This window comes from Sinocyclocheilus grahami, unplaced genomic scaffold, assembly GCF_001515645.1.
Source record: "Sinocyclocheilus grahami isolate Dianchi unplaced genomic scaffold, SAMN03320097.WGS_v1.1 scaffold829.1, whole genome shotgun sequence".
Taxonomy (NCBI): domain Eukaryota; kingdom Metazoa; phylum Chordata; class Actinopteri; order Cypriniformes; family Cyprinidae; genus Sinocyclocheilus; species Sinocyclocheilus grahami.
In genome coordinates this window covers 287,672-300,449 of record NW_015506008.1, presented here as the reverse complement: position 1 = coordinate 300,449, position 12,778 = coordinate 287,672, and the positions used below count along the sequence as shown (strand labels likewise).

At 37.0% G+C, this 12,778-nt stretch overlaps 2 protein-coding genes across 3 annotated transcripts in view; one reads left to right on the top strand and one right to left on the bottom strand.

Moving 5' to 3' along the window:
• LOC107562615 (annexin A5-like) overlaps nt 1-5,329 on the top strand; it is an 8,802-nt gene extending 3,473 nt beyond the window's left edge. Inside the window, exons 3-13 of one of the 2 annotated variants that reach the window (XM_016247278.1) lie at nt 1,741-1,825; nt 2,106-2,200; nt 2,346-2,459; nt 2,598-2,688; nt 2,802-2,881; nt 3,075-3,125; nt 3,331-3,424; nt 3,512-3,607; nt 3,982-4,040; nt 4,319-4,441; nt 4,557-5,329. In XM_016247278.1, the coding sequence (XP_016102764.1) occupies nt 1,741-1,825; nt 2,106-2,200; nt 2,346-2,459; nt 2,598-2,688; nt 2,802-2,881; nt 3,075-3,125; nt 3,331-3,424; nt 3,512-3,607; nt 3,982-4,040; nt 4,319-4,441; nt 4,557-4,619 (951 nt within the window). In that variant the 3' untranslated portion in view covers nt 4,620-5,329. Of the gene's footprint in view, nt 1-1,740; nt 1,826-2,105; nt 2,201-2,345; nt 2,460-2,597; nt 2,689-2,801; nt 2,882-3,074; nt 3,126-3,330; nt 3,425-3,511; nt 3,608-3,981; nt 4,041-4,315; nt 4,442-4,556 lie in introns of both variants that reach the window. The other variant, XM_016247277.1, reaches the window with a different exon arrangement.
• Nucleotides 5,330-10,645: 5,316 nt separating this feature from the next.
• Nucleotides 10,646-12,120, bottom strand: LOC107562616 (fibroblast growth factor-binding protein 1-like). Its single transcript, XM_016247279.1, has 2 exons — nt 12,080-12,120; nt 10,646-11,937 (listed from the first exon to the last, which is right to left on the bottom strand). The coding sequence occupies exon 2, from the start codon at nt 11,914-11,916 to the stop codon at nt 11,317-11,319; it is 600 nt and encodes a 199-aa protein (XP_016102765.1). The 5' UTR covers nt 11,917-11,937; nt 12,080-12,120; the 3' UTR covers nt 10,646-11,316.
• Between the last annotated feature and the right edge of the window lie 658 nt (nt 12,121-12,778).

The following is a 12,778-nucleotide window of genomic DNA, read 5'->3' as shown; positions in this document are numbered from 1 at the left end:
GGGGGGGGGGGGGGGGGAACTAGCCTGTGTGATGTTGTTTGATTTGCAGGTGTTGTTAGTTCAACATTGAATTATAATGAGCTGAATAATGACACTATTGTCTTTTGTGGAGCTGCTTTACAGCTGAACATTAACACTGTTATTTTCCAGTTTATTACTGATGAGCTTCTTTAAAACAATCTGCATTGTATAACGTGCTATATAAATCAACGTGACTTGACAAAAGTGGGGACACAGGTGTGGAATTATATAAAAAGGTATGGGAAAAGTTGTGGGATAGGTTTTATCCTATGTCTCAAGAATCTGCAAGTTTTTCCTTAAATGTCTTGTTTTGCACAGATTAAATCTATAACGCGTGATGTTGCCATCGTACACAAGTAGGATTCTGTTCTGTTTGCGGCTGGATTTTGAATGGATGGCTCCTGATTCCTAAATAACCACAGAAAGCATTCAGGCCTGAGTTATTCAACACATTCCTGTGGCTGAGACATTAAAGAACAATACATTTCCTCTCCCAAACAACAAAATATCATTTTGCTTATCTAATAAAAAAAAAGCTGTGAGTAGTAAGTAAAAGCTGTCTAAATCAGCTGCTGTCTGCAAGTTTATACACAATAAACATTTTGCTTATTGGATCATTTCTGGGGACTTAACAGCTTCTGACCTTTGACCTTATATCATAGCATTGGCACGTATTACGCATTATTACATACTACCCTTACCACAGAAATATATGATAAAAAAAATTAATAATATGCAGTTCCAAATTCTGAAATCCTGTCTATGGTCTTTTTGACATCGTATGCACATTTCAGAATCTCGCCAGTAGCACATCCGGGTACCTTTTGCCTACTAATTCAGACATACTGTTTTTTTTTCGCTTAATATATAGAAGGGAAAGTATGTGATTTTGAATGCAACCTATGTCTTGTAGGGTTAAATAGGTGTAATACAACTGCTACATAGAAGCAAAGCAATTCAAGATTGTTTTGCAGTATGTTCTGTGCTTGTGTGCATACGGTAAGGTTCAGAAAAGGACTTTAGTGTGTATTTGTGTGCCTTGTTTTAATGAGGCCTTGCTGAGGTCTATTGTCTGTAGTGTGGTTGTCACCCAGAGAACTTAACTGAGATAAGAACAAACCAGTGTGCCTGTGTCTGTGCTGGTATCTTTTCCCGTGACTCCTTTGATCCACAAACAGACACCGGCGGCGGAGTGTTTTCTGTGTTCAAGTTTATCAAATTATATGAAGGATTTAAGAAGTGTGTGATTTTCCTAAAAGATCACATGATCAGCATGATCTTTGACTGTATTCTCACAAAATCTTGGGTTACATCAGTTGGTAATTTCTGGATTCTTACACAGCTTCCTGAATTTGAGTGGATAGTAGGTCACAAACAGGAATGCAGATAATAAGTAAATCTGAACAATACTTTTTTAAAAAGAAAAACAATGTTAATTTGTAGATGTGGTATAGTATGAATTGTATCCAGTATTCTGGTATAACCCCCCTGCCTCCCACACACATAGACCGAAGAAGATTTGTGGTAGTCGCTCAAAGTTTCCATGTGGAAAACTACTGCATGTAAAAGTCAAATGCACATCTTCTTAGAGAGTCAGAGGAAACGTGGGTGTGGTTGTGACTCAGACATGTATTACTGAAGTTCCTGAAGTTAAATATATATACATACTATTAAAAAGGAATGAAACTAATACTTGATTTTTTTTTCTAATTGTTTTAGGCTAGCAGAGGCACAGTGAAGGCCCATGGTGGATTCAATGCTAACGATGACGCTGAAGTTCTCTTCAAGGCCATGAAAGGACTCGGTGAGTTTGACAAATGTATTAAATGTGTAACTGCAAATTAGAATCTATTATGCTGTAGAATTCCAGAGATCTTACACATTTAGTGTGACTAATTTATTATTATTTGGATGATCAAGGCTGTGTATGGATGCATTAGTGTTTATACATTTTGCTTGTTTAATTAATTTCATTCTCATGAATGAATAACTTGAGAATATTGCATCTGGGTATAAGAGATGGATATCAGTCTACTCATTATGTAATGGTCATCAACAATAATTATAATTTTTTTTTTACTCAGGCACCGATGAGGATGCTATTCTCCAGCTGCTGATAGCACGTAGTAATGCACAGCGCCAAGAAATCAAGGCTGCATTCAAAACCCTGCATGGAAATGTAATCTCATCAACATCATTTATGTACTCAAGCCATATATAAATGTGTTATTTGAATTTGTGCAGGATACATAAAACAATAATTTAAAAAAAAATCTTTAAAAGAGGCATTCTTTTTTTTGTTTTTTCTTTTCATCTCTGTTTAGGATTTGGTGGATAATTTGAAGTCAGAGCTGGGTGGGAAGTTTGAGAGTCTGATTGTAGCTCTGATGACTCCTCCCATCATGTATGATGTCACGTGTCTGCGGGATGCTATTAAGGTACACACCAATAACTAGGCCTGTCAATCATTTTTAACAATAAAAAAACGAATATTCACGATTGTAGTGAAATATAAATTTCATGATGTTTTATAGACCGATTGCTGTATATCTGTACCTTTGCATTTGTTGTCTTAGGGTGCAGGCACAGATGAGAAAGGGCTGATTGAGATCTTGGCATCAAGGTTACCTAATGAAGTCAACGAGATCAAAAGTCTATACAAACGAGGTAACTGTGTTTGTCTTTTACTTGGTATTCTAATTCGTAGTTAGTGCCGGTAAAGCAATATGTGTTGAATGATGCTCTCTTCAATGTTAATGATATCTGTATGTATGTTATAGAGCATAATGATGATCTGGAGGAAGATGTGACTGGTGACACTGGAGGTCATTTCGGTAGGATGCTGGTTGTTTTGCTACAAGTACGTAGTCCATTAACAATCTTTATAAAAAATAAAAATACAGGATTTAAATCAACAATAATGTATCTGTGTATGTTAATAGCACTGGGAATTTCAATCCACTGCAGAAAGGACCTAAGACTTAAGTGTGGTTGTTTTGTCATTTTAGTTGCATTACTATTCATTTATTTGATCTTATATGATTTTGCTGTAGGCCAGCAGACAGCAGGGTATACAAGAGGACCTCATCCAAAGCGATGCCCAGGTAAGTTTGTATATGTAAGTTCACATCAAATCCAATGCAACTGAATGTTTGCAAATAAGTTTTTAGACTAAAACTGGTCATTTTCTTTCCCTGAAAAAACGTTTGGATGTTAAATAAAAAGTTCTTGATGTAAAACGTTGAAATACTTCCATCTAGTGCTTGTGGTGTGTAATATCAGTCAGTTTACAAACTGTTTGTGGTGTAGGCTCTGCTTGCAGCAGGAGAACAGAAGTATGGAACTGATGAAGGCCAGTTCATCACTATACTGGGGAACCGTAGTAATGCTCACCTTAGGAGAGGTTAGTTTGACACATGCATGTAGGTAATGAAATTGGTATTTTTGTTTCTATATATTCACTTGTTTTCTGTTAATGGTTTTTCTGCAGTGTTTGAGGAGTATAGAAAGCTCTCAGGGTATGAAATAGAGGAGAGCATCCAGAGAGAGACATCAGGAACCCTCCAAGAAGTACTGCTGGCCGTGGGTAAGACACAGACACAGACACAGACACACACACACACACACATACACACACATACTGTATATACACACACACACACATATATACACACACACATACACTCTCTCTATCAGTTAGATATGGTTAATTCTTCAATCTAGATCTCTTATTAGAAAGTGCAAAATAGAATTTTCCTTATTTTAGTAATTTTTATAATTTAATTATAGATGGGAAGTTAAAAAGTATGGCAAAAAAAGAGAAATTCTTTAAAAGTAAAGAGTTTTAAAAATCTTTTTTTCTTTAAAATCATATTAGGACAGGGAGTAGTTTTTATAATTGAAGAATCACCCATATGCAGGTTTTTGTCTCTTAATACACTCTTTTCTCTGCCTCCTCAGTGAAGTGTGCTCGCAGTGTGCCGGGTTATTTTGCCGAGAGCCTTTACAATTCCATGAAGGTGAAGTTTTTATTTTTGTATTTTCCATTTTAATTTCAATTAAAGTTTTAGTAATTTTGTTGTGTTTAGTTTTTATTTTTTTAATGTCTATAAAGGTAATTTTAGTTATTTTAGTACATGAAGTTTTAAACTAAAGGAAAGTGAGAAGTAAATCAAATAAGTTGAACTTTTTTAACGTTTACTTTATTTCAAATAACCAAATGTTTTTATTATTATTATTATTATTTTTGTTCTGCAAAGTACTTACCGGTTGCTTTCTTTCTACTTTCCTCCAGCAGGGGGCAGGCACTGATGACCAGAATCTGATCAGGATCATGGTATCTCGCAGTGAGGTGGACATGATGGATATACGCACTGAATTCCGCAAGAGGTTTGCAACCTCTCTGCACAAAACGATTCAGGTATACTCATGCTCAGTATTTAGCGATTAACACCTTATGCATTTTCTTGTTTGTCCATATCAGCGAAACTGAAACTTCTGTCATCTTTCTCTTAAATGATTTTCCGTAACTGCAGGGTGATACCTCCGGTGACTACCGTAAAGCCCTGCAGCTGCTGTGTGGCGGTGATGATGCATAAACCCTGCCACCCTCTCTGTCTGGGTCACATCCCAGGACTCCCAGCTCAGGGGCAGGTCTGTGGGACGAGGGCCTAGTCCCCTTCTGAACCCAGTTCAGGACAAATTACAAAAACATGACATTCCAAATCATTAGAAGGATCTCTTGTCCAGTTGTGTAAATGCTCTGCATAGCACAGAATGACTTAATTCGAGTAAGCAATAAGCATATTTTGGCATTCATATTTCATGAAATGTGTAATAGATTTAGAGAGAAAAAATATTTTAGTAGAAGCTACAAAAATATGAAGAACCGAGAACAACATAATACCCATTCTCTGCTTGACTTGATCTATAACAGAAAAAAAGAAAGTCCTAATCATTTCTTTTTAAAGATATTTTTATTATGAAAATATCTATTAACTTAGCTCTATTATAAATAAGGCCAAAGACTAATTTGTACTCAATGAAGCAATATTTTATATTTATTGTTTGTATGCTTGCTAACTTCCTTGACATTTCAGTATATAGCCATATAATGTCACAACCAGTCTCATAATTGGCATTATTAGCAAGTTTGTTTACCCACAGCAAATAAAGATTAGCAAAATGTTTGCCCTCTTTAAGGTTATTAATGCTCATTAAAAGCTGAAGAAAAAGGTGCTACTACTAAAATGTTCTAATATTTCATTGCCATGATGTTCACAATAAACACTCGTGAAATAAAAGCAAACCGACAATCTCCTGTGTGACTGACCACATAATGATAACTGAGCTGTTTTGACCTGTTTTCTGATGTGTGGCTTAAAGTATATTTGAGTATATAAAACAATACATAAAATAAAGTGAACATTATGATTTAATGTTCAGGTAATATATATACTGTGTATATAAAATAGAATTTTTTTATTTATGCTTAAAGCAACTGAATATAGCCATGTGATGATATTGACATTAAAGGTTAAAACTGATATTTCAAGGTTAAAAAAGCTTAGTTGCTTTAGGTTCAAATAGGCTAAAACTTTATCATTTGAAATTGTAGGCCGCTTTGTTAAAGTGAAAGCTGAATGTGGAAAGTTAAAACGTGGAAGTGAAAAATACTTAGTTTTTCAATGAATGACTTTTAGTGCGCTGTAGGTCAGTATTGGCCACAGGGAGGCGCTGTAGTCAAAGAATGAACTGTAGAGCAGACCCCAAATAGCCTACTGTGTGAAATAATTAAGAAATTAGATGATTAATGCATACCAGTTTGCGACTACATTACATGTAGCTTGTTTATAGATTGATTTTATGATTGTTATATAGTCATTCATGCATATAGTTCAATAGTCAGAAAATGCAATATGCTCTAATAATGGTCCTGTTTATAATAAAGTAAGGATCATAATGCCATATACTTTTCCCCTGGCAAGCTACTGTAAGATACATTTCCAGTTAAATTGACAGTCTGCTTGTAATTCTTCCTTGTATCACTAAAGGCATATTGGAGGATGTCCTGCAAGTGTAGACACCTGTCTTCAAAGAAATCGGGGTCATATACAAGAAATTATTTAGTTCTGGTTTTGTATGTGTGCTTTAAAGTTTGTCTGCTGAGTAAGTTTCATGGAGACTAGTTTTGATTCTAGACCCTTATGTATGTCACAGCCACCCTCAGCCAATAGAGAGGAGCAGAAGTTGTACCAAATAGGTGTGGGATATCGGCCAATAGGACTGTCTGAATTCAGGGGTGGGACTGTCAGGCCACCTCGTGCCACACAAAGGAACAATGAATGTTAAACCCAGCCCACCAAACAAAACACATCTCCCATGTGTCTGCATCTGTGCACACTACTGTCATGATAAATGAAGGCTGTATGATGGCAGTTTTTAGGTCATGATACAATATATCTGTGTTGTTATGAATGCATTCGTGACATTTGGAGATGTATATATTCAGTATTTGTGTAAACTTTGTGGATGCCCTCATGCGTCTGTTTGTGTGAAGGTAAACCCCTCCTTTTACGGAATTTGTACGACTTTGATATCTTCCCGCAGCCCAGGTGCAACAGTAGTCATGTAAGAACATGATCTTTGAATGGAAGAGAACACACTCACGTATTCGCAAATATGTGTGTGCTACGAGTCTGTTCCCTTCCAGTGAATGCCTGGGTCTGTTTGAGCTGCAACTTGAATAGACTTGAACCTTCCCTTTACACACAAACACACACACTGATGTCTGACCTGTATTTGATATATGAGAGGTTCACTGTGTTCCTCTCGGACTGTTCTTTTGGCTTGAAGACATTATAGAATTTATCCTAATGTTAAAAGAGCTCATATATTATAAGATTCACCTCTGTTCATCTCAATTTTAGTTTGGTTCACTTACATGTTAATACTTTACCAATGTATTTATTTGCCAATGTAATTAAGTATGACTCACACTTTGGTTTAGGTCCATAAGATCAAAAGTGACAGTAAAGGCTTTGTTACAAACAAACAAACAAACTGCTGTTGTTTTGAACTTTCTATATTGGAACTTTCTATTTGGTCATCAAAGAATCCTGGAAAAAAATGTATCACAGTTTCAACAAACATACTATGCGCTACAACCATATTCAACATTGATAATAATCAGAAAAGTTTCTTGAGCACCAAAGCAGCATATTAGAATGATTTCTGAAGATCATGTGACACTGAAGACTGGAGCAATGATGCTGAAAAAAATTCAGATTTGATCACAGGAATAAATTACAGTTTAAAATATATTCAAATAGAATACAGTTATTGTAATTTGTAATAATATTTCACATACAGTGGGGCAAAAAAGTATTTAGTCAGCCACCAATTGTGCAAGTTCTCCCACTTAAAAACATGAGAGAGGCCTGTAATTTTCATCATAGGTATACCTCAACTATGAGAGACAAAATGAGAAAAGAAAATCACATTGTAGGATTTTTAAAGAATTAATTGGTAAATTCCTCGGTAAAATAAGTATTTGGTCACCTACAAACAAGCAAGATTTCTGGCTCTCACAGACCTGTAACTTCTTCTTTAAGAGGCTCCTCTGTCCTCCACTCGTTACCTGTATTAATGGCATCTGTTTGAACTCATTATCAGTATAAAAGACACCTGTCCAAAACCTCAAACAGTCACACTCCAAACCCCACCATGGCCAAGACCAAAGAGCTGTCAAAGGACACCAGAAAAAAAAATTGTAGACCTGCACCAGGCTGGCAAGACTGAATCTGCAATAGGTAAGCAGCTTGGTGTGAAGAAATCAACTGTAGGAGAAATTATTAGAAAATGGAAGTCATTCAAGACCACTGATAATCCCCCTCGATCAGGGGCTCCACGCAAGATCTCACCCCATGGGGTCAAAATGATCACAAGAACTGTGAGCAAAAATCCCAGAACCACACGGGGGAACCTAGTGAATGACCTGCAGAGAGCTGGGACCAAAGTAACAAAGGCTACCATCAGTAACACACTGCGCCGCCAGGGACTCAAATCCTGCAGTGCCAGACGTGTCCCCCTGCTTAAGCCAGTACATGTCCAGGCCCGTCTGAAGTTTGCTAGAGAGCATTTGGATGATCCAGAAGAGGATTGGGAGAATGTCATATGGTCAGATGAAACCAAAATAGAACTTTTTGGTAAAAACTCAACTTGTCGTGTTTGGAGGAGAAAGAATGCTGAGTTGCATCCAAAGAACACCATACCTACTGTGAAGCATGGGGGTGGAAACATCATGCTTTGGGGCTGTTTTTCTGCAAAGGGACCAGGACGACTGATCCGTGTAAACGAAAGAATGAATGGGGCCATGTATCATGAGATTTTGAGTGAAAACCTCCTTCCATCAGCAAGGGCATTGAAGATGAAACGTGGCTGGGTCTTTCAGCATGACAATGATCCCAAACACACCGCCCGGGCAACGAGTGTGTGAAAACCTTGTGAAGACTTACAGAAAACGTTTGACCTCTGTCATTGCCAACAAAGGGTATATAACAAAGTATTGAGATGAAATTTTGTTATTGACCAAATACTTATTTTCCACCATAATTTGCAAATAAATTCTTTAAAAATCCTACAATGTGATTTTCTGGATTTTATTTTCTCATTTTGTCTCTCATAGTTGAGGTATACCTATGATGAAAATTACAGGCCTCTCTCATCTTTTTAAGTGGGAGAACTTGCACAATTGGTGGCTGACTAAATACTTTTTTTCCCCACTGTATTCATAATGCAAATGTCACAGGCGGACAAGATATATTTAAAGAAATAAAATAAAAATACATCTTGCCAAAATGGCAAGGTCCAAAAACTTGGTCTTGATTGCATGATGACATGATTTTAAACTTTGACCGTTAACTGTGTAGATGTTGGAGTGGAATGTGGTGTGATGTGATCACACAAACTGTAACGTATCATGTTCTCAATCGAAATATTATTTTGGGCGTGTGTGGGAACGATAGAAAGAAAGACAGCAGGAACTGATATCAGATGTTGAGTACTTCTTATTGGCTGTGGGCATGATATGATCCAAAGTATCAGCCAGTCAGAAAATGTGCTCACGTGTTCTTGTGAATGTGTGGGCAAATACTCGTAAGATTTATTTGAACTTACAGTCATTCTAACAAATGGTAGTACTCGTATTAGACCCTTGTTATACAGCATACAAAGTCGTTATTTTACTCTATCATAGACAGCAGGTCAAATCTATTTGTCTTCATCATACTGAAGGTTTATACATTTTTATATATAATAGATATTTAAAAATTGAAATGTGCCAAAAGGTGTCTGTTAGGGGTAGGGTTGTGAAATAGTAATATAAAAAGTATAGATTTATTAACTTTATTCAAATTAAATTTTAGGCACCCTAAACTGAAAATTCTGTCCTTGTTTACTCACCCTCATTTTTGGGTGAACTGTTTCTTTAAGAATTATATCAATGTCAAGTCAGTAGGAAGTAAATGTGAACAAGATGTATGCATGTGCTTTCCACTGACAGAGACTTATTATACACATAGCTGCAGTGCATTAGTGTAAAAGTGTTTTCAAACATGATTTCTAAAAGTAATGATTTTAAAAAGGTACCTTTATTCTAAAACACTCTTGTTCCTTTATAAAATAATAAAAAATCATATAAAACCGAAACTGTCCAGCCTAATCAATAGCCAAGCCTTTAAACACATATACAGTAGACACATTTCCAAAGACTTTGTGTAAGACTGGATGTGAAACTGATGAAAGGAACAGCACACACTGTGAAGTGTAATATGTGAGGTGCACCAGACACACACACACACACACACAAACGTTGTATTTCCATGTTTTATGGGTTCATTCCATAGGCATAATGGTTTTTATACTGTACACACTGTATTTTCTCTACCCTTACCCTAAGCCTACCCCACAAACAAAACTACAGGCATTTTTAGATTTTCAAAACACTTCATTCTGTATGATTTATAACCTGTTTTCCTCATGAGGACCAAAAAAATGTCCCCACAAGGTCAAAAATGTACTGGTATTACTGTCCTTCTGGGGATATTTGGTCTCCATAACATAGGTAATACCAGTACACACACACACACACACAGAGAGAGAGAGAGACCTGTTTGGAATCTGTGGTTATCTTATCTCTTCCATTGCTCCACAGACAATGAAAGTGAGTGAGTGAGTGGGAGGGTTTTTAGAATATTAGGTTCTGACAACTTCCTCAAAAGCGTTCCAGGAATAGGAAGGTTCTTATAGCTAAACTTAGGATAAGGTTTATCTCCTGTTAGGCTCATCTTTTGCTATTTGCGTGGTTTTAATTTATATCACTTCAAAATTCCCAAATAAAAATGCTGTATTTGTTAAGCATCTCTGCCTCAAAACTGTATTTTAAAAATCAAGCTTATATTGTAATAAAATATCTTGTGGCCATTTCACAAGTACGGGGTAATACCTCTTAACACAGATATATAAACATATTTATTTTGCATGTCATAAATATATACAATGCAATACAATGGGTGTCATTGTATTTTACAGTAGACTGACGAATATAATGTACATTTGCTGAAAACGTTTAACATGGATATCAAAACGAGATGATTATGAAGATGATAGTGAGGATGAAGCATCATCCAATTTATTATTATTATTAGAAATAATTTAGCTGTTAAAGCACAAAATTTAAAATTATTTAAAGGGCCTATCATGCCCCTTGTTAAAATCAAACTCATTGAATTATATATAAAACAACTGATTTATGATAATCATGAAATTTATACTAACAACAAAAAGCCACTGGGGTCCTTCAGTCCCTGAGGGGGTCATCGTACCCTAAGGGTCTACTGAAACTTTTCACTTCAAAGTAAAAACATCATATTTACTTTGCCTAAATCCCTCAAATGCCCTTTTAATAAATATAAATAAAAAGTTTTAATATCCAACATAATATAAAGAGACATCTCACTATTCTCCAATGAAATGCCAACATTAAAAACTGTATACGCATTGAATAAATGTTTTAAGATTAAATTTTGTGCCACTACGGTCAAGTCAAAAACTACTCCTAAAGTGGTGGGAACGAATACTCCATCTTGGCATCTTGATTCACCTTCCCAAATGTCAGAATGAGAACAGTGCATTTTTCTGTGTTTACAATAAAATACGTGATGTTTTACACCTTAAACAGAACTCTCAGACGTGTCCAATAACAAAAGTACCGAGAAACGTTTATGATACACATGCTCAGCAGTCTCCGCTCTGGATTATAGTAAAGACAAACGCGCAGAGACTCGCCCAGGAATCTCCGCACATCTCTTTGGCGACCTCGCTGTGGTCAGTGCGCTCCGTGCACTGGCGCGTTGTGTTCGTGGTTGTCTGTGTTTTCTCTGTGGGGGGTTTCTCTTGTGACGTTTCGATGAGTTTGAAATGCGCGTCCAGCGGCGCACGCTTGCACATGCCGGCGCGGATCAGTGCGCGCGGATCCGCGCAAAGTTTCTTCTGCCTTCTAAGCGATTTAGTGATCTGGTGCCAATAACCCAAGAGATTAGACCCATATTCGGTGCACGTCGCGGGCTTGGCAGTGTATTTACAGCTGAATCCATCCTCGTCTCCACGCTTACATGTAACAGTCATGGTGTAGTTGTCCTCTCCGCGCGCCTCCCACAAGCACTGCGCCTTGCTCTTGGTTTTAAAAAACCCTTTGAGTACGGAAATGTTCTTATCACCTCGGCTCTCCAGCCTCCTTCCTTTCTTTCTCGCTCCTCTAATGCTGTCAGCAGCGAAGGTGAGCTGTGAAAGACACGCGAGGAACAGCAGGAGCGCGGCAGTCCCACGGAGAGACATTTCCTTCAGTGACGCAACGATCTAAGACATATTAATTATGAGATTAAACACGATCATTTGTTTGAAATTTTGTACCTTTCAAAAGATGCAATATGGTTATAGTTAATAGTTAATCTCTTCTTATAAGTACTTTGATTTACACCAAAAAGTTAACTGATCTTACCGATAAGAGTTGCTAGGACAGATGGGTGATGAGATTCCCTGACTACTTTACGTCAAAATGAACTCACTCGAGGTATTTATATGTCAAGTGACACACCCACTTACTACTGGACAATCAGATTCTCTCACAGGAGAAAAGCCCTTTAATGAGCTCCTGCACATGCAGGAATCCACTGCCTGCGTCAGTCATAAATTTGCATTTTTAGATGGGGCTGAACTAAAAGCTAGGAATTACATAGCTGTCATGGGCCTGAGGGGTTTTTAACCCTTGGAAATCCTTTCTAATTTTTGGAAATGTTCACCATAATGATGAAAGAAGCCAAGACTGAATCAAATATTTGTCAATAATATAGCACAATGAGAAATTTATAAGCCATGTTTTGTAGGCCAGTCATGTGTATGTGTGTGTGTGTGTGCGCGCGCCCGTTTTTGAGACAAATGAGGACATAAATTTGTATAATGACAAAGGTATGACAGGTATTACAAGGAGAAGGTGACTTTTCAGGACATTACCCCATGTCCCCACTTTTCAAAACGCTTATAAATCACACAGAATGGAGTGTATTGAAAATCTGAAATAGCACAAAGTCTCCTGTGAGGGGTAGGTTTAGGGGCAGGGATGGTGTAGGGCAATAGAATATACAGTACGGTCTGTACAGTATAAAAACCATTACGCCTATGGAGAGTCCCCACGCCTATG